The sequence below is a fragment of the Rhineura floridana genome, chromosome 3 (assembly GCF_030035675.1).
Source record: "Rhineura floridana isolate rRhiFlo1 chromosome 3, rRhiFlo1.hap2, whole genome shotgun sequence".
NCBI lineage: Eukaryota > Metazoa > Chordata > Lepidosauria > Squamata > Rhineuridae > Rhineura > Rhineura floridana.
The window spans coordinates 142983864-143006564 of NC_084482.1; the positions used below are offsets into that span (position 1 = coordinate 142983864).

Below are 22701 nucleotides of genomic sequence, written 5' to 3' on the forward strand. Positions count from 1 at the left end.
TTCTTAGGCTATTGTTTCTGTTGTCTAGAAATTTACCCCCTCTTCCCCCCCTTTCATGTTGCTGCCAGGTAAACCTATAAAAGCAGAAAGAGCCCTACCTGCTTTTTAGTCCAAGACCTGAAAGCACCATTTAGAATTTTTGCTCCCTGGACTAAATGAGAAGGAGGCTGTTTTCCAGCTTTGTGCAATCCTAAGCAAAGAAAAGAACGCAATGCCATTCAATGAAGTTGACCAATTTCCATTCATGTAGATTTTCAGAAAAAAAGAGAGGGTTGTATCCAATGCTAATCCTAAATTAGTAGGCCCATTAACTTCAATGGGTCTACTTTGAATAGGCCTAGCATATAATACAACCCTATCTCTCTGTTTTATGAAGGAGCATAAACAGGCAATCTGAAAAACAGATTGCAAGTAAGAATTTCTATGGTCAGAAATCAGCAGTTCCAAACTTTAGAATCTGAAATTTCAGAAAGAATTAATTTTCAACTTGAGATCTCCTTGTTTATTTTTAGATTTGGCAATGAATATCAAATCTGGTTAAAAAAATTCAAATTTGTGGATTTCCTTTCCTACCAAAACTGGATTTAGACATTAGAAATATTACCATTTCAGACACATTGGGTTGTATCCAATACAGCCTAAGTGGAAATCTATGTGCTCAAGCGCACTTTCCCATTTCTTCTCCTCATTGCAACTCCCTGCATATTTAAAAACCTGGGCACCTTTAAGAAAGGCTTAAAGTGAGGAGAGTGGGGAATTACTAAAAATTAGGCAGCAGCACCTTGGATGAGCAACTTTTCGCTAGAGCAAGCTGCTCCCACATGATTTTCGGCAGTTCTACTGCAGTCCCTTGCACCACACTGCAACCTCTTCCCAGCAGGGCCAACAAGAGCAGGGGGAAGCAGGTCCAAATTACCAGGGCGTGGTGGTCTGGAAGGGGGCCCGGGGCCAGACTATGTTGCATATATTTTTGTCTTTCTCAGTAGTATCATTATTTGTTAATTGCCTTTGACATCCATTGTAAAATTAGTGAATTTCAAAAAAAATAATGATATAAAAGATTAAAGTGTAAAGATTTTTAGCCGGTCCACCCTTGCTGGGGGCCCCCAAAAAATCTTTTCACTGGGGCCCAAACCAGCTCTTGGCGGCCCTGCTTCCAAGAAGGAGGAGTGGATAAGCTTGTTGTATGAGCAGGCCGCCATTTGCGTAGCACTAGACACTACTCTCAATATTTAAATCCACCGATTTCACATTTTTTGAATTAGATCATTTTGCAAAATTTCACTTCTGCTCCCTAAGCTCTTGTTGTTTCCACTGCACTTTGTATCATTGCGTCACATGTGCACTACCAGAATCTTGGAAACACACCCATAAAGCTTCTGTGAAATATGGGAAATCCTGCCATAGTACACAAGCCACCCTTCAGGTGTACTCTCTTTGTCCTCCCCCGCCATGCCCATTGTCAATCCCATTTTTATATATTTTACTACTGCTTGGCAAAAATAGATGTCATAATGTGATCACTATGAGTGAATATGTATTTCTAAGAGTCAGTTCATATGACTGTATTTATTGTGTGATAAGTGCAACTAGCATATCACAGCTTAGTTGTATGAAAAAGCTATCACATATAAACAGTCATGGATATTTTATTATATACATATATTAATTGTTAATGAAACAAGCTTATTAGGATGTCATTTTAGCAACTGACTACCAGTACTGGATGGCGTGATGGGGCACCACCGCTCACCTGATCTCTGGTTGGTCAAGTTGCTGCTGCTTGGCTCTGCTGGTGTGTTTGTAACCACTGGCCTTGCCACCTCCTTACCCCTCCCCCTCCCCCTCCTGGTAAGCAGAAGCAATGCAACCAGCCAAAGGTCAGGTGAGTGGTGGAGTCCCACCACACCATCTGCTACTGCAGATTACTACCCTTTTCACTGGTAGCATGATTTGAACCAAAAACACTTTATAATGTAAGAGCGGTAAGGGGGCAAAAGATGCCTATAAATCTTTAATGCTGGTAACACACCCTGCTCTGAAAAAGTTCAAAGTACTTAAGGATGAGTCAGTATTAACATTTGACTCTAGACACATGACCCTTGGCATGTTTATTTAAGTGTAAATTATGCCTTAATCAGATTTTGCTTGTTATGGCTAAGACACATAGTGCTTTTCTACAAGTACACTACAAAAGAAAGTAGCACTTTACAATAATTACAGAGCATATATGTACACAGTGTTCAGGGTTTCTGTGCAGTACCATTTGGCATCATTCAACCATCCTAAAGTCTATAATAAGGGCATCAACTTTACTGTGATATTTCAACACTCCTTTTACTAAAAGGGTATTGTGATCAGTTAGACTCCAGTTGAATAGAACAGGGAAAACAATGAATGTGTTAAGATACTACCAGAAGGAACAGGTACAAGATCTGGAATCTCAAAAATTCCTTGTAGAAATTACAAGCTAGAAACACAGTTGTTGAGTTGTTACTCCATGTTAGACTTTCAGTAATGATTTTTTCCCATCCTCAGAAGCTCACACTACCTCAAAGGACATGTGATCAAAAGAAAGGTTAGGGAAGTCACCTCCAGGAGAGTGAGGCCAATACAAATGTTAGCTTCAAGAAGACCAGGTACATAACACTTCCAAGAGAATAGCATTAAAATGAAGGATAAATAGGTTACCTCCAGGAAAGTGAATCATCTCCAAGAGAATGCAACCAAAAGGCTGCTAAAGGTGACTTTGAAGGATAAAACTCCAAGAGAAGTATGGGGGTTGGAAGGGTTATGAAGGTCATGGAGGTCACATCTCTAGAAGAATGGTCACCTCGAGATTATGATCAAAAGTGAGAGACATCAAGAAGGAAACATCTCCAGGAGAGTGGTTTCAAAAGGCTTTGTTCTGAATGTAATATATAATTTATTTAAATGATAGGATTTACCCACCAGGATTTATTTCTAGCATACTGCACATTCTGTTTCTGAAACAGGTACTGCTTTTGACCCAGAGCACCTTTAGTTTGAAATGCGCTTATTAGCACTGTGGTGGATAATTGACATCAGACAACTTCCTTATACAGTTGTGAACCTGTACTACAAATTATAATTCTTCGTAACAATATTTTTGTATCAAAGTGCATTCAATATCAAAAACATTTTTAAAGCTACTTTACTGAGGTCTATCTGATCCCCAGTACCTCAATAGTAAAATGCTATTTCACAAAACCCATAGGGAAGTTATTATTTTTTAAATGGCTAGGTATTTTCTGTTAATACTTAACATGGCAAACAACAGAAAACAAGAGGCACACTAAACATTTTTATTTACCTTTAAATGACTCTAGCAGGTGTCTTCCTGTGTACCAGCACGCCGTTTCAAAGTTGGGAAACTGGGTTAAGCTGACAATTTTTAATCGTCTTTCAACTTCATATGCTCTATGATACACGGTAAAATATGTTTCAGTTGCACAGATCACAAGCAACTTTGTAAACCAAAATGAAAAGTCTCTCCTATCACAGCACCATAACACAGTGTGGCTTTGTTTTCCAGGTGCTTCTAGACTGTCATAAATTCTCAACTGCTATGAAAATGACCAGCATAATTTGAAACAGAAGAGCTTTTTACATTCTATTTGCTGAATTTAAATAAACAGCTATCACAATATACCACACTGTTCATTGAAAAACAATTGACAAATTGCACGAGCATATGGCCAGATGATAAAGAATATAAAATGACAAATTTCTAACATATACATCCAGTGCAATTTATGTGTTTACATGCAAACTTTCTGCCCTTCATACAAATACATCCCAGAGTGATTCACAATAAGAATTTGCATAATTAAAATAAAACAAAAAAATTAAAACAAAAACATACCTACTTAGAAGTCCCATTGGAACTGTATAGGGCTGGAGTCTAAAAAACTCCTTCTTCTGATGCCTAATTACAGTTAATTATACTGAGGACTAGAAACAATGATTATGAATAGCTACTAGAAAGTTTTGAAAGAGAGTCTAGGACAATGGAAGTGAACAGTTTCATTTGTCTTATAAGATTCACTAATTTTTCAAGACATGCTAATTCAACAACAAAAATATGGTTTATAATAACAATCATAGAAGTGAATGTTTATTTTCTATTATTTTAATCAGGAAAGAAAAGGCATCTTTTCTAACTAAACTAGTGACACTCCATACTGGGGCCCCAATAAAATGCACAACTGTTTCCAAAATACATTACTTTATTAAAAGATTATCAAATAAAGATAAGTATGAGCAGCTTACCTCATCTGCATTTCAACACTTAGGCTATGTAGAAAATGTCCTGCAAAGGCTAAGCAGTCAACAGGAGTTAAAGTTGCATAAATCCATCCTGGAAAAGACAGAGGAGGAAACAGAAGCTTTAAGAAGCAGAACTATAACCGCTACTTTTTAAAATGTGTATAAGCTGCTGCTCATTCATGCTTGTTTCCTCATATATATTTGCATGTCCTTCCCCTTAGAGAGTGGCCAAAACCTTAAGGGTGAAATCCAATGCTGCCATTCCACTTGCAGAACAGCTTTCGATCCAGCAGAGGCATCCACTACTGTAAGAGAAGGACAGGCTACTTTCTCCACTCCCCCCATTCTACTGTCCCCCCCAATCTATTCTTAAGAGTTGGTGGATCCTGCTAAACAGCATGAAAGGTGGCACTGGGAACATAAGAGAGTCTTGTCGATCAGGCCAAAGGCCTATCTAGACCAGAATTCTGTTCAACAGTGAGCGCCAAATGTCTGTGAGAAGCCCCTAAGCAAGACATGAGTGCAATAACACCCTTTCACTCATGTTCCCAAGCAACTGGGATTCAGAGGAAAACTGCCTCTGATGCTGGTAATATATGACTAGTAGCCATTGACAGCCTTATCCTCTATGACAGTGGTTCCCAAACGTTCATCCACATGGACCACCTGAAAATTACTAAGATCCTTGGCAGACCACTTAATGATTTTTCTGCCTGTTGCAGCGGTTGTAATGTGCTGTGCTGGATGGTATATAATTTTTAATTTTAATTGCTCTTTTTCTTTCTTATATACTATATTTTACTGTATTATAATTTGAATTCCATAGAATCCCATAGAATCCAAATTATAATACACTAAAATACAATTTAAGAAATAAAAGCAATTAAAGTCCAATTAAAAATCAATATGAATATTTAATACAATGGACACACCGTCTCCCGTCTTCAACCACAAATCCACAGACCTTCTGTGGACCACCTGAATGAAGCTCACAGACCACATTTTGGGAATCCCTGACCTATGAAATCATCTAATCCCCACTTAAAGCTGTCCAAGTTAGTGGCCACCAGTGTATTTCATAGTTTAATGATGCACTAAATGAGGAAGTACTTCCTTTTCTCTGTCTTCAGTCTACCAATAGTCAGCAGCATTGGATGGCCCTTGGGTTCTACGATTATAAGAAAACACTTTTCTCTGTCTCCTTTCTCTACACTGTGTATAATGTTATACGCCTCTTTATCATTCCCACTACCACCACCATCACATCCACTTACATTAAAAAGCCCCAGAATTGTACTATTTCCTCGCCAGGGCAGGAGTGGCTGGGGTGGTGCTCCACTGCCATCCTCCCGACAGTGGTGTTTATGCCGCTTACTGAGATGGTGTGGGGATGTGGCAGGGCAGGAGCAAGGTTGGGGCTGTTGCAGGCACACAACAAACTGATATTGGGAAGGGGATGGCACGACACTGCCCTATGACACCAGCTGCTCCCGAGTTGTTCTAGACCCACACTTTATAAAATTCAAAATCCTAATTACTACAGACCCATGTGCAGGTGCTGCTTTTTCTAGCCTGAACTGACTTGTTCTCTTCAAACGCATAAACAAGCCAGTTTTGCATGAGTCCATTCCACCAACATTTGGAAGGTTACTGGCTTGTAATTCTACAGAATTCACCTGTAAATTACAGAACTTTATATCACTCATCTCACATACGACTCATACTTTCAGAATTCAAACTAACAAATATTTTCAACACAAGCACCTCACATTTAATGATAGCAACATTCTCACCTGATGGGATAAAAAGTGTTTGTCCTTGTTTAACTGTGCACTTGTAACACTTATCCACTTGGTCAGCAAAAAACATTTCACTATGATTCGCTGCTGACTGCCAACGTTCATAGAGGGAAATGTTGGCAGAAGTTGGCTTGATGAGATAAAATATTTTTTCTCCCTAAAATGAAAAAAAATTGAGATCAAACACGCAGCATGTCTACAGAAATCTCCCAGTTCCACCAACAGCCAAAGAATGGTTTGTGGGCTTTTTCAGTTGCTACAAACAGGCCCTGGAATTCCCTTCCATTTAATAGTTACATTTTAACTCCTTCATTGCTGGTCTTCAGGTCACATCCATGATACACTCTTATTCCACTTTAACAGTCATTGCTTCCCAAAGAATCCTGGGAATGGTAGTTTGTTATGGGTTTCCTAACAACTGTCAGCACCCTTAACAAACTACAGTTTCCATGACCCTTTGGAAAAAGCTATGGCTGTTAAGTGGTATAAGTGTGCTTTAAGCATATGGTGTGGATGTGAGTTAACAAAGACCTTCCTGGCTAGGCAGGCCTTTGGCCTGTTGAGCTAAGTCATCATTTTTGCTGCCTGTGAGGCCTCATTGGTTTCAAATGGCCACTGCTGCTGTTGTCTGTTTTATTTGATCTGTTTTTACCTGCTCTTATTTTTACTGTTTGTTGTATTTAAATTGAGTATCTCCAGTATGTGTTTCATTATATACAGTCATCAGCTGCCTTGGACATAGTAATGCAAGGCCTAAATTTATCTAATTAACCGAACAAGTATGTAACAGATCATAAAAATGACAAACGATGGACTCCTCCTTTATCAGGTGCAGTGATGCAAACTTACTTTGCTTGTCATCAAAAGTAGTTAGTTGTGGCAAGTTATTTCTGGCTTTTATTCTGCAAAAGTATGCTGTCCATTTTAACCATGTGAATTCAAAACATTGCACAAAAATAGATTTAAGGGTTGCAGAAATGGTAGTATTAAAACTAGAACTGTGTTTATGTGAAAAGTTCGTTAGTTCATGGCTGTTCATATTTCTGAGGATATAAACAATGTAGAAATCAAAGAAGGAAATCTTGCCTAGAGTCCAAGATTACCGACTCTGTCTCTTTGCCAAGACAGAGCACAGTAATATCATGGAATTCTGATCCAGTGAGGGAATACAGAATGAGCTTTGTGCTCTGCTCCTGGATGCTCTCCTCTCCCCCCTCCCTGCCGCCTTGATGCATGGAAACCCATTTCAGGTCCCCCTTCCCCCTTCCTGTCATTTAACTGTTCTGTAGGGAAAAGCAAGAAGAGGTATGAACCCCACAGTACTCACAGATCTATGGTTCAAGGAGCAAATATTTAATATTTAGATAGTTTTACATATTGAAACTATATGAACATTAAAAAAGCCCTGCTGGATCAGACCAAAGTCCCATCTAGTCTAGCATCCTGTTCTCACAGTGGCCAACCAGAACATGGGAAGCCTGCAAACAAGAGCTGGGTGCAACCACGCTCTCCCAATTTATGATTCCCAGAAACTGTTATACAGAGGCATATTGCCTCTGACACAGGAGGCAGGACATAGCCGTCATGGCTAGCAGCCATTGATAGCCTGATCCTCCATGAATTTGTCTAATCCTCTTTTAAAGCCACCCAACCTAGTTGCTGTCACTTCGTCCTGTGGACATGAATTCCAAAGCTTAACTATGCACTATGTAGCTTTGCCACCCTGGACTTCTACTGGGAGAAAGGGCAGGACATAAATCTAAATAACAACAACAACAACAACTTACCTCTGTTGTCTCCCCACCCCATCGCTATATACATACCTCATTCAGAAATGTCGTGCCTTATTGTCTTATATAAGATGTTTGGGAAAGGATTTTCAAAATGGCTGCCCAAACTGCATGTCAAAAACTGCTATTAGTTTATGAAGCCCCTCCCCATGTATTTTTAAGTCAACCCCTCACTTTAGCAGCAGAGCTGAAATGGGAATTCAAGACATTTTTGTGAAATTGCTATGAAATGGCACATAATTAAATACAGAATAAAGCATCTTACTTTTAGAACATGGTACCAGGCAGAGGCTCCACCAGAGTCTATGTGAAAATCTGTGTAGCTGTCTTTCACGCAGATCAGGCAGTATTTGGTCACTTTTGGTTTTGCCAGCAGAGCATCATCAGGCCAATAATTTTCTGCCCAAGAAAGTTTTTTCACTATATCAGGAGACTCTACAAAACTGGACATTCTGTTTAAAATACAAAACAGAAATTAAAACACCTGAATTAGCTTACATTACGTTAGTCAGAGTAAGAGCTAATCCCAGTCAGTCTGCTCTTTATGGGCAAATTCCAGGACCAGTTTCCCAAGCATTAAGACATCTTCAGGTCTTATATGATATATACTAATAGTGATTCCAAGCCAGTGTGGTGTAGTGGTTAATGTGTTGGACTACGACCTGGGAGACCAGGGTTCAAATCCCCACATAGCCATGAAGCTCACTGGGTGACCTTGGGCCAGTCACTGCCTCTCAGCCTCATGAAAACCCTATTCATAGGGTCACCATAAGTCGGAATTGACTTGAAGGCTGTACATTTCCTTTTTTTAATAGTGATTCCAGTTCTCCAAGTGACAATTCTTATGTAGCCAATATGGGATCACCCACACTCAAAAAGGGTGTATAGCCTAAGGTGTGCAGAAGTACAAAAAAAAAAAATCTCCAGAAACTTTAATGGGGGGGAAAAAACCATGGGTGGGCGGGGTGAGAGAACTCTCAGTGTCATGTGGACTGAGTATACACAGAGGTTACAGAATTCTGATTGATTGGTGGAGGGGCAGAAAATTGAAGAGGGGAATGGAATGGAGTGTCTGAAGTCCCAAATACACCACAACATTTGTTTCCAGTCCAACTAGATTAATCAAATCTGAGAAAAAAATTATTTTAGACTGCAATCCTATACATTTACCTGTAAGTAAGCCCTATTTACTCAACTGAAATCAGTTCTGTGTAGGTATGCACAGGATTAGAGTGTTAGTGGCATTATTTTTTCTGGGTAGTATCCAACCTAGCACTAAGTCAAGGTCCTATCAATGCAAGGATTACCACTAGCACAACAGGACTCCCACCTCTCTTCCCCAAGTGCCCCCCAAATCTGTACTGGGGTTCCCCCAACCCTCCAGAGCAGATTAGGGGAAGTCATGGGGCGCACATGAGCAAAGGAGAGGGGGAGAAGTTCTGCTGCACTAGCGGTAATCGCTGCGCTGACAGGACACGTTAGCAGAATGCCACCCTCTCTCTAAATAAACCAGATCAACAGTGATAACCAATATCAAAAGTGATTTACCAAAAGGTTTATTAACCAAAAACTGTATGTAAATGTAAAAGCAATCAGTGCTTCATTTTTCTGAATGTTTGTTTTATCAAAAAGTCCAAATGCTTTGCAGCTTTGCAGCTTGATATATATTCTTGTACCTCTTGTGTGGAACCTTAAGTCTAAAATGCTCTCACCATAAATGTATGTATCATTTATACTCCATGTCAAGACAGAACTTGGGAGCCTGTTAAAATGTCATGCTCTTTGTTGAAAAATACAATATTTGCTAGCTGATGATTAAATGTGAGGATTGTTTCAATGATCCCCAAGAACAAAATGCCTCCCATTGTTATTGTTTCTGCAAATAAAGAAAAAGCTGTAAAAATACCTATTGAAAAATACCTATAATCTCAGAGTGTTGAAATTGCTTTTGATCCTTTGTGTGCAAGGAAGAGGGTTACATTATTAAAACAATAAATACAGCCTAGAGAGCTATGGATACTACAAAAGAAATGATCTTGCAATTATCCTTCAGCCTTTCTGTAATCTGCATTAATTATCACTTCTTCCTCTTGCCCTATAAGATGGAATTCTCTTCTAAAACAACCATTGTTTATTTTATGTTTGCCAGAGCTCATCATTTTCTCTGTTTATAAAGGAGCATTCTCCTGCCCCATAATAATCTTTTTATGTCTATGTAGATTACCCAGAAGTCCTACAAGAAAAAAGAAGTTTAAATTACATGGTTCAGCAAATCATAAATTCATCACTCCCCCACAAACATTGCCTGCAGAACAAAATTTCAGCAAACTGAAGTGCAGAGTCAAATAATTTGTCTGGAAGCAATTTCATAATCTGTAGAGGAAGGCCAAACGATTGGCTTTATCATTACAAAAGACATAGGTGGATTACGAAGGGACTACCTTTGTTATTACTCAAAATAAAATGCTGGGGTATATTCAGAATCTGTGTAGTAAGACAGGGATGGGGAACTTGTGGCCCTCCAGATGTTGTTGGATTACAACTGCCAGCATCCCTGACCACAGGCTGTATGGTTGGGGCTGCTGGGAGTTGAAGTCCAACAACACATCTGGAGAGGCAAAGGCTCCCCATCCTTGTTGTTCTATCTTACCTTGTATCTGAAAATTCCAAGTTAATTACATTGAGGACTCTTTTTCTGTTAGTGCTGTAATAGTAATCAACAAATTCTTTTAGCTTCATCTTGCAGTCCTTCTGTTTGGTGACATCAGTGACATCAACACTCCTTTCTGGTCCTGAAAACAACAAAAAATTGGGAATGTAAAATTGGCTCCAATATGAGTTGCGGGCCAAGGTGGAATTCACAGTGTATGGTGGATTGTCACCCGCAGGCAATGTCTGAGAAGGAAATTGTTCACTTTGTGTTACTATGAAACTGTCCACATGCAAGGCCTGTTGTGTATCGACAAGAACTGGTCCCACTCACCTTCCACAATTGCTGGCAGCACAAAGCAAACTCCCTCAAGGACTCTCTCTCTCCAATATAAACAACTATGTTTTTAGGGAGAGGGCATGGTTTCTGAAAATGTTTATGTTTTAAAAGTCCCTGCAGACATTACTGAGAAATGGTGAAAAACAGTTTGCATGTGGGGCCAATTGTAATCACTCAGACACTGTTCAGACACTGCTTTTGCACAGTACTAACTGTCCTTGATTATACTCTCCACCTAGTGGCTGCAGGGAAGCGGGCATTTAGTGTAACAGCAGGTGCCCTCTCTGTCTACTTTTAGGCTCCAGTTTAAAACATTTTTATTTACACAAGCTTCCCCTGCCATGGGACCCAGTTTTATTTTTGTCTGATCTTTGCTTTTTTTATGTTTTTATATTTTATTTTAATTACATCACATTAAGAAGTCCCCCCCTTCTTGATTTAGTGGTGTAGAAATGTATGTATAGATAGTTAGAAAAATAAATATATAGATGCTTGGCTTCCGAGCCACTACAGGTTGAGCTATGGTCATCAACACCATGGCATCAAATAAGTTCCACATCTCTAAAGGGCTTGTGAGCTTGTGTTGTATCTCATCGTGCCACATAGTAACCTGCTTTTGGAAATGAGTGCACCTTCAAAAACAGACTGTGACATTACACAGGGAGCTCTTATTTAGGGGGGGAAAGGAAAAAAGTTGTCCAAAATCTCATGAGATATATCCAAGCCCTTGAATCCTGGCCACAGAGTGTTTAAAGACTGAAAACTGTTCTGCAGAAAATGGTCAGTGTGTTGCTTTGGTAATAACTCTCTAGTTTCTCTAGTTTATTTATTTTTCTTAAAATTTTCATTAAAACCAAATCTGAGAATGAAGTGTGTGCAAGCTTTCACTTTGCAGTGAAACCACTGCTGAGGTATATTTGTGTCTGCATATGCAAAAAACCCGAAATCATTGCTGCAAAAAAAATTACAGTTGCATCTACAAAAGCAGAGTCTATTGAGGCCTGATGATGTGCAATAAAGCATCTCAAATATCTAGCCTGAAGAAATTGTTCGAAAGTCTCCAAAATGAAAGCTGGCTGGACAAGCCCTGATTTAGCTCTTCAGTGTTAACTTGCTGGGACCATGCAATCTCACAGCCAATTAAAGGAGAGAAGGCTCTGATCTAGGATATTAATAAACATTCAGGAAGTTGCTGGTCTGTTCTAATATTTTTAGTTAGTAGCTGTTAATTGTGTTAAGTATGTTTTAAATTACCTGTTTTTAACTGTTTTATTGATCATTTTAATGTTTTTAGTAAACCGCTTACAGGTCTTTACATTAAAGTGGTATATAAATGATGTAAAATAAAATTTTAAAAAATAAGAAGGGACTTTTTTCATCTTTTACTTATTTTCTCCATTTCCCCACCAATATTTTAGTTATATTCATAAAACCTTTTGAATCACATTATCTGCTTTCAAAGCACTCAAAGCAATGTATAAATAGCAGCGAATGGGTTGGAAAGATACATAAAACCATAAGACATCATTATCTAACAGGACTGGGTTTTGAAAATAAAACCATAAGACATCATTATCTAACAGATTGCACTACTGGCTTTTGAAAAGAAATCTGTTTAGCTCTCCACAATCAGATGTGGCCAATAAAACCCATTTCAGCTCAACACAGAACTGTATGGGACAATCTGGGTGTCTAAAAGCAGTACCTACACAGGGCAAGATGACCTTGGGATGGACCTTGCAGTAGGTTCCAGTGAAGAATGTTGCCCAGTAACATCCTGTCTGTCATTTATATTTCACAAAATTGTTTTTTCTTTGCTCCCCTTGACCATATCAGCTAGAGTTTTACTGAAAGCCTTTAAAATAATGGGCTATTTTCCAGTATGGTAACCTCACTATTAGAAATGTCCCCTGGGCTACCAGAGGTTGGGACTGACTCACTCCTCCCCCCACACATACACAGAGCACCAAACTCTATGGCTAGAGACAACTGTCTGGATTTGGGTCCATAGGCTGTCTTTGTACATCAGATAGTCAATTTATTTGGCTCTTTTGCTCTTTATTAGAACACTTCCTTGGAAGGAGCAGATTATTTTATCTGCAAGGAAGAGAAGGAGCCAGCAGGAAGGAAGAGAAGGAGCCAGCAGGAAGAAAGAGAAGGGGCATTCAGGTCATGCAAGAAAATCTGCTAAGGACAACTGATGGACAAGCAAAAAATTACATTCTCACTATAAGTGGAGAAGTTGGGAATTACTGTAAGGGTATTGCAGAGGATGGGAACAACTGTAAAATTATTGATGTTGTTTTCTTCATGTAATGAACAATACACAACGTTTGTGACTGTGGGAATCCTGGAGGACAGTTATGGGAATCTGAGTAGCCAGCGAAGAGAAAATATCCATACAGCATATAAGCATAAATTTAATATTTACATTTTTAGGGGACTAATCAGCCCCAAACCGATGGTAGTTTAGAAAGATCAGGATGATTTTTGAAAGCAGAGGTAAGGAATTGATGTATCAGGAGGAAGTGATCGTGTTGACAGAAATGGCAGTGTAAGGAAAGGCTGACTTCCACAAATGGAAAGCTGATGATCCCTAGCCCCAGGAGAACCCCCATGTTCTTGTAATGGCTGCATCTGAAGGCATCAGCCAGCAGCTGCAGCTTCTCTGAGCACTGTCATAGGAAGAATGTCTCCTGGCAACACAGCTTTTAAATGCAAGGGACCTCACTTCAGGTTTGGAGTTGGAAATAGGTCTAAGACAGGCATGGGAAACCTGTGGCCCTCCAGTTGTGGTGAACCCCCATCAGCCCTCAGCCAACATTGTCAATGGTACTGTACGTGGGAGTTGTATTCCAGTTACATCTGGAAGACCACAGGTACCCCTGACCTGGCCTAGGAGGTTTAAAGTGCAACGAGAAAATTGGATGGAAAAAAGTGCAGAAGGCAGGATGCAAACTGGTATGGTTCTAAATACCATGCAAAATGCATGGCAGCAGACCTGTTTTTAACACATCTGTTCTGATCACAATTTTTAGAGCAAAGGGAGCACAGGTGTGAAAGAAGATCATAATCTTTCTCCACAGGCTCACTGCAGATATTGGAGGCCGGCTTGAGGATGAATGACATCAAGAGAGATATCATTGTGTAGTGGTGGATATAGACCTTGTCCACATATTATGCTAAGCCAAATCATGGCTAAGCATGAAGAAACAATCATGCTTGTCCACAGAGCAAAACTTGCAGCTGCTTCACTCCTCCCCTAGTCCTGCTGCTACAGGGCTACCAGGAGCTAAGTCATGGTTGGGTTTAGGATTATGTGCAAATCCGGATTCACGGCTCATTTCTCTCAAGCTAACCATGAGTAATAAGCCAAGAACAAACCTTGGCTCCAGCTTGTGGTTTGTTACAACAAGACAAACCATGAGAACTGGGTTCACAAATTATGCAAAATAGTGGCTTAGCTGAAAGCGGACACAATTTTTGCTCTGTGAACCAGCATGCTTACTTATTTATGATAACCCATGGTTTGGCTTAGTGTTACTGTACGTTTGAACCAGCCTACAATCAGAGCTTGAAAAAGTTACTTTTTTGAACTACAACTCCCATCAGCCCAATCCAGTGGCCATGCTGGCTGGGGCTGATGGGAGTTGTAGTTTTAAAAAGTAACTTTTCCAAGCTCTGCCTATAGTATCCTCACCTTTGCTCCCTCTCTTTATATAAGAATGAGTTAAATCCAAGAAGGCAGCCATCATTAACTGCCATTTGAGCCTGAAAGACAAGACTGTGCAGCAAATGAGACATGGGTGGGGGGAAAAGACTGCAAGTTAGGAAAAACAATGATACTACTAGAGATCTTGCAGTTTGGGCTGAATGTGATCCTTTGGCCAGGCAGTCATGAAAAGCAACTTTAACTGGCAATCTGAACAGATTCCGGGCGGAAAGGGCAGAAAGCTGGTCATCCAAGTGACCAGTGGTATGTGAGAACGTTGACCTGTTTCCCCAGCCTAGAGAACTAACATAAAACATTTCCCTCACAGAGGTGTCTGTGGAATTCCCCTATGCTTAGTTTGACCAGATTCCACATTAAGGCAATTTCTTGCAAAACAAAACAAACAAAAGACAAAAAAACCCCCACCAAATACATACCAACATAGTTTTCAACATCACTAACATAAAATGTTGGTGCAGGTACAGATAAGCCCAAACCATCCTTCTTTGGAACAAGGATAGGCTCTGTGAATCCATTTTCTTCCAAGTATTCAACTGTTAGTTGGCTTCCAGTCAGTTTTTTTACCACATCTTCAGCACTAAAAATTCAAAACAAAACAAAAAAGAATTCCAATATTAAAACAGTCTCACACTCAAAGTCAGTATTTTCTTTTACTTTGTTACTAACAAAACAGTTTGCAGATGATCATGATGATGATGATGATGATGAATTTCCCGCCCTTCTCCAGCACGTCCCAGGGTGAATAACAGCTGTCTAAAATCCAGTATTAAAAGCAAATAAAACAAATTACAATCAATAGGGATAGGGTGGGTCCTGACAACTACATCTCAAATGCCAAAGGCCAGAGTAAAGAGATGCATCTTTAGCATTTGCTGACAGCTGTACAGCAAAGGTGCCAGGTGCACCTCTATGGGTAGGGAATCCCACAATTTAGGGGCTGCCAGAGAGTATTCCTCTCCCCGACCACCATCCCCCAAACTTCTGAGGATGGTGAAACTACCAAGAAGGCAGGCCCCTTCTGCTGATCTTAACACTCGAAAGGGTCTGTAGGGTCTCTCAGATATTTGAGGCCTCAGTCATTTAGGACTATAAACACACGCATAAGCACCTTAAATTGGGCCTGGAAATGAACTAGCAACCAATGCAACTGTTTTAGAGCAGGGGTTATATGAGTTCTAATAGCAACTCCAGTGTGCTCCATATTAAGACACCACTGATGTATGACCATTTGAAAACCTTCTTTTATGACTCAGGCAGCAAGATGATCATGAAGAACTTTTTAGGATTCTATTTCTGTTACGACTGTATGTGTTATGTGCCTTCAAGTCAATCATGATTTATTGCAACCCTATGAATCAGTGACCTCCAGTAGCATCTGTTGTAAACCAGCTTGCTCAGATTTTGTAAGTTCAGGTCCGTGGCTTCCTTTATGGAATCAATCCATCTCTTGTTTGCTCTTCCTCTTTTTCTACTCCCTTCTATTTTTCCTAGCATTATTATCTTTTCTGGTGAATCATGTCTTCTCATTATGTGTTCAAATTACGATAACCTCAGTTTAATCATTTTAGCTTCTAGTGATAGTTCTGGTTTAATTTGTTCTGACACCCAATTATTTGTCTTTTTCACAGTCCATGGTATCTGCAAAACTCTCTAACACCACATTTCAAATGAGTTGATTTTTCTCTAATCTACTTTTTTCACTGTCCAATCATGGTCTGAATAATCCTGACTTTGGTGTTCATTGATACATCTTTGCATTTGAGGATCTTTTCTAGTTCCCTCATAGCTGCCCTTGCCAGTCCTAGCCTTCTTCTGATTTCTTGACTATTGTTTCCATTTTGGTTAATGACTGTGCCAAGGTATTGATAATCCTTGACAAGTTCAATGTCCTCATTATCAACTTTAAAGTTACATAAACCTTCTGTTGTCATTACTTCTTGGCGTTGAGCTGTAGTCCTGCTTTTGTGCTTTCCTCTTTAACTTTCATCAGCATTCATTTCAAATCATTACTGGTTTCTGCTAGTAGTATGGTATCATCTGCATACCTTAAATTATTGATATTTCTGCCTCCAATTTTCACACCTCATTTCTCTTGGTCCAATCCCACTTTCCGTATGATATGTTTTGCATATAGATTAAACAAATAGGGTGATAAAATATACCCCTGTCTCACACCCTTTCCAATGGAGAACCAGTCAGTTTCTCCATATTCTGTCCTTATAATAGCCTCTTGTCCAGAGTATAGGTTGCGCATCAGGACAAACAGGTGCTGTGGCACCCCCATTTCTTTTAAAGCATTCCATAGTTTTTCATGATCTACACAGTCAAAGGCTTTGCTGTAATCTATAAAGCACAGGGTGATTTTCTTCTGAAATTCCTTGGTCCGTTCCATTATCCAAAGTATGTTTGCAATATGATGTCTGGTGCCTCTTCCCTTTCTAAATCCAGTTTGGACATCTGGCATTTCTCACTCCATATATGGTAAAAGCCTTTGTTGCAGAATCTTATTACTTTACTTGCATGGGATATTGAGGCAATAGTTTGATAATTACTGCATTCCCTGGGATCCCCTTTCTTTGGAATTGGGATGCATACTGAACGCTTCCAGTCTGTGGACCATTCTTTTATTTTCCATATTTGTTGACAAATTTTTCTCAAATTTGGACAGATTCCATCTCCATAACTTGTAGCAACTCTATTGGTATGTCCTCTATTCCTGGTTAATTTTTTCTTTCAAGTATTTTAAGTGCAGCTTTCACCTCAAATTCTAAAATTTCTGGTTCTTCTTCATACGGTTCCTCTCTAAATGTCATCCTTGCATCTCTTTTATATAATTCTTTTTTTTTTTTTTTTTATATAATTTTTATTCAAATTTTTCCAAAAACAAACAAAACAAAGTAAGAAAAAAAACATAACAATATTACAACAAAAAATGAAAATAAAATGGTTGACTTCCGATTTGTCACAGATCAGCTATAAGTATATAATATACATCAAACCTGTCCCTTAATATATATACATACAAAATCCCTTTTCTCCATAAGCTGTCTTAATTAATCATCAAATCCCAGTATCATCATTTTATTTTGATCTTTCGACAAAAAGTCTAAGAGAGGCTTCCAATCCTTAAGGAATGTATCTGTCGATTTTTCTCTAAGTAAACACGTCAATTTATCCATTTCTACTAAGTCCATTAATTTCAATAGCCATTCTTCCATTGTTGGTATTGAATCCATTTTCCACTTTTGTGCATATAATAATCTTGCTGCCGTAATCATATATAATATTATTCTTCCATATTTCTTTTCTATTTGTTTATCCATAAAGCCCAATAAAAAAAATTCTGGTTTTGACTGAATATTTATTTTTAAAATTTTTTGCATCTTCCTGCCTATCTGTGCCCAGAATAATTTTGCCTTTTTACATGACCACCACATATGATAAAAAGATCCTTCTTGTTGATTACATTTCCAACAAACATTAGAGACATTACTATACATTTTTGACAGCTTTTCTGGAGTCATGTACCAACGGTACATCATTTTATAAAAATTTTCTTTAAGATTATAACATAATGTAAATTTCAAGCCTTTTTTCCACATATTTTCCCATTGATCCATTTGTATGTTATAACCAAAATTTTTTGCCCACTTTACCATGCACTCTTTTACTTGTTCTTCCTCCATATCCATTTTCAGTAAAAGTTTATACATTTTCGCAATTATGTTTTCATCATTTGTACACAAACCTATTTCAAAATCAGATTTACTTATTTCAAACCCATACATTTTCTTATCCATTTTATATCTTTCTAACAATTGTAAATAAGCAAACCAATGAAAACTATATCCTTCCTTTATCAGTTGTTCTCTCTCTTTCATTGTGTATTCTCCATGTACATTTACTAATAGATCTTGATAAGTTAACCATTTCTCTTTTCCAGTCATTTCTCTTCTATAAAACGCTTCTTGACTTGAGACACATAATGGTATTTTCGAAAAAAACCTTGGTTTGTATCTATTCCATATTTTCAACAGAGGACGTCTTATAAAATGATTGTTAAAGTCTACGTTTACTTTTACTTTGTCATACCATAGATATCCGTGCCATCCCCACTTCAAATTATGGCCTTCCAAATCCAATAGTCTTTTATTCCTCAATAAAATCCATTCCTTTATCCAGACTAAACAGCAGGCAGCAAAATAAAGTCTCAAATTTGGTAATCCCAGTCCTCCTCTTTCTTTAGCATCTTGAAGTAATTTAAATTTAACTCTTGGTTTTTTTCCTTGCCATACAAATTTAGAAATATCTTTTTGCCATTGTTTAAAAGGTAAATCAGAGGATATTACAGGTATTGTTTGAAACAAAAACATCATTCTCGGTAATACATTCATTTTTATCACAGATATTCTACCCATTAATGACAGTTGTAATTTATCCCATCTTAGCAAGTCTTTCTTAATCTCTGTCCATAATTTTTCGTAGTTGTTATGGAACAACTTTGAGTTTTTATTTGTCATAATAATACCTAGATACTTCAACTTTTTTTCTATTGTAAAATCTGTCTTGTCCATTAACTCTTTCTGTTCACTTAAAGTTAGATTTTTCACCAACATCTTTGTTTTTTGATTGTTGATCTTAAATCCTGCTAACGGTCCAAATTCTTTTAATTTATCCATCAATATATGAATTCCTTCCAAAGGGTTTTCTAATACAATTATCAAATCATCAGCAAATGCTCTCAATTTATATTCTTCTTTTTTTATTTTTAAACCCGAAATCCTTTTGTCTTGCCTTATATCTCTAAGCAGCACTTCTAAAACCAAAATAAATAAAAGGGGAGATAATGGACATCCCTGTCTTGTACCCTTTTGTATTTCACATGAATCTGTTAAGTCTCCATTAACAATTATCTGGGCCTTCTGTGATGTATAAATCGATCTAATCCATTTTATAAAGTTGTCTCCAAAATCCATTTGCTCCAAAACCTGGAACATAAATTTCCAATTCAAATTATCAAACGCTTTTTCAGCATCTAAAAAAATCAAAGCTGCTTGTTTATCATTTCGTTGTTCTAAATATTCCAACACATTCAAAACATTCCTGACGTTGTCACGTAATTGTCTTTTAGGTAGAAACCCTGATTGATCTTCCTGAATAAATTGTTGCAATATTATTTTCAATCTTTCAGCCAAGATCATTGTAAAAATTTTATAGTCATTGTTCAATAGAAATATTGGCCGATAATTTTTTGTTTTAGTTAAATCTTGATCCTCTTTAGGTATTAATGTTATATTAGCATTTTTCCAACTATCGGGTATCTTTCCCTCTTGCAAAATAGAATTCATTGTAGACTGTAGGGGTAACAAGAGTTCTTCCTCCAAACATTTATAATACAATGCAGATAACCCATCTGGTCCTGGCGCCTTTCCTAATTTAATTTTATTTATAGCTTCAGATATCTCTCTTGACGTAATAGGGCCATTAATAACTTGTCTCTGAAAATCTGTAATTTTAGGCAAATTCTGTTTGGATAAGTACTCTTCTATTTTTTCAGATGGAATTTCTTGACACTTGTACAATGTTGAATAATATTGATAGAAAATCTTTTTAATTTTTACATTATCTGTGAGCATCTCGTCTCCTTCTTGTATCTTTAAAATAATATTTTTTTGACGTTCTTTTCTTAATTTATATGCTAACCATTTCCCAGGTTTATTTGCAAATTCAAAAGTCCTTTGTTTAGCAAAATTTAATTTCCTTTCAATTTCTCTGACTGTCAACATTGATACTTGCTTCTGTAACATTTTAATTTGATTTACAATAGAAACTTTAGCTGGATTCTTTTTCAATTCTTCCTCTTTTTGTTTTATTTCTTCCAAAATTAATTGCATTTTCTGTTGTTTCTTTTTTTTTAATTCAGAGTTACATTTAATAAAGTATCCCCTCATAAATGCCTTACTTGTGTCCCAAACAATATTTTCACTTGTTCCTTTATATAAATTATATTCAAAGAACTCTTTTAATTTCTTCTTACATTCTTGTACTACTTTATCATTCTGTAATAAAGATTCATTTAGTCTCCATCTAAATCCAAGATTTTTTTTTTTTAAAGTTAATATCACGGGATTGTGATCCGAAAAAGTTTTTGGTAATATATCCATTTTAAAGATATCCTTCGCTAAAATTTTAGACATCCAAATCATATCAATCCTCGAAAATGTTTTATGTCTTTCTGAAAAATAAGTAAATTCCTTTGCGTTATCATTTATATATCTCCAGGTATCCACCAATTCTAAATGTATAGGTTTATATAATTTATATAATTTATATAATTCTTCATTGTATTGCTTCCATCTTCCTTTTATTTTATCTCGGTCAGTCAGTGTGTCCCTTGTTGATTATTCAACATCCCTACTCTTGGTTTGAATTTCTCTTTGATTTCTCTAATCTTTTGGAATAGGGCTCTTGTTCTACTTTTTATTATCCTCTCCTATTTCTGAACAATAATTATTGTAGTATTTTCTTTGTCCCTAAGTACTAGTGCTGTATTATTGCATTTAGGGTTCTAACTGTGTTTTTCTCTCACACAGACTTCAGTAAGTCTCTCTTCCGTTTCATTTCTATCTCCTAAGTCCCGTTTTGCCACAATTTCTAGTTCTTTGCCACAATTTCTAGTTCTTTGTTGCATTCCAGTCCCCAATTATTATCAGAGCATCCTGTTTTGGTGTGTGATCATTTTCTTCCTGTACTTCTGTGTAAAATCTCTCCATTTCCTCTTTTGTAAACTGCCCAGAGAGCTTCGGCTATGGGGCGGTATATAAATACAATAAATAAATTAAATAAATAAATTTTGCTTTTGCCGTTGGAGCATAGACTTGGATGATGGTTATGTTGATAGGTTTCCCATTAAGACTCATTGATATAACTCGCTCAGACCTTGCATTATAGCTCCTAATTGCTTTTGCTACATCACTTCTCACTATTAGAGCAACCCTGTTTCTTCTTAATTTCTCATTTCCTGCATAAAATATTTTGTAGTTGCCTGATTGAAAGTGTCCCATTTCCATCCACTTTAATTCACTCATGCCAAGTATTGTAATATTGATACATTCCATTTCTTGCTTGACAATTTCTAACTTTCCCTGGTTCATGCTTCTCACATTCCATGTTCCTATTGTGTACATTGTACAACTCTCCTTTCGCATCTGTGCACTTCAGCCTGTGGGCTTCCTTTCGGCTTTGACCTAGTTGAGGCATTAGTCACAGAGCTACTTGTACTTGTTCATTGTTATTCCCCAGTAACTCGATGGGTGCCATCTGACCTGGGGGTCTCATCGTCCAGCATTATATCATGTTGCATTTTTAGATAGTCTATTCATAGAGTTTTCATGGTAAGAAGTATTCAGAGGTGGTTTACCACTGACTTTCTCTGAGTTTGGATGCATCTTAGTCTGGTGTCTCAGCTTTGACCATTCCACCTTGGGTGCCCCTGCTAGGAGTCTAGCCTCTTGGTCTAGACTCCTGACGGCATTGCTGTCAGGTTCTTCGACCCTCTCAAACCCCCTCACCACATTAAGGTGTGCATCCTAGATGCGCAGGCTATTAATCACCGGCATCCAGTGATATCACCAAAGTTCATTTTTGACTGGTTTGAAATACAGATTTTTCCTACTCATAACACTGCTTGACTACAGTACATTAAGATCAGTCCCCATTTCCTTGAGGAGTTCTTCTTTGATTCAGTATGCCAACAAAGCTTTTGAGCATGTGCAAGTCAGCAAAGAGTCTCAGGACGTGTAGTTTTTCAGGGTGCCTGAGCACTTGGTATGGTGTCAGGTGCTTTAGAAATTACATGTACTAGGGGTCCTTTTGTCTAGGGTGCTGTTATGAGCATGTTCTACCCCAGACATAAGAAGCCATGGGATATGTAGTTTCCAAGGTGTTTGGCATTACTTATTTATTGCATTCTCATCCCAAGAGGACCAAGATCAGAGGCCTTGGTTCTCCCCATCCCCATTTTATCCTCACAACAACCCTGTGAGGTAGGTTAAGCTAAGAGATAGTGACTAGCCCAAGGTCACCTAGTGAGCTGCATGG

General features: G+C 37.9%; 1 protein-coding gene across 1 annotated transcript in view; it reads right to left on the reverse strand.

Annotated features, from left to right (window-relative positions):
* PHF2 (PHD finger protein 2) overlaps positions 1 to 22701 on the reverse strand; it is a 192650-nt gene that overhangs the window by 44542 nt on the left and 125407 nt on the right. Inside the window, exons 4-10 of the mRNA XM_061618178.1 lie at positions 15018 to 15178; positions 10530 to 10671; positions 8145 to 8331; positions 6084 to 6246; positions 4294 to 4381; positions 3335 to 3441; positions 99 to 190 (exon numbers count right to left, since the gene is read on the reverse strand). Coding sequence (XP_061474162.1) covers positions 99 to 190; positions 3335 to 3441; positions 4294 to 4381; positions 6084 to 6246; positions 8145 to 8331; positions 10530 to 10671; positions 15018 to 15178 — 940 coding nt within the window. The remainder of the gene's footprint in view (positions 1 to 98; positions 191 to 3334; positions 3442 to 4293; positions 4382 to 6083; positions 6247 to 8144; positions 8332 to 10529; positions 10672 to 15017; positions 15179 to 22701) is intronic.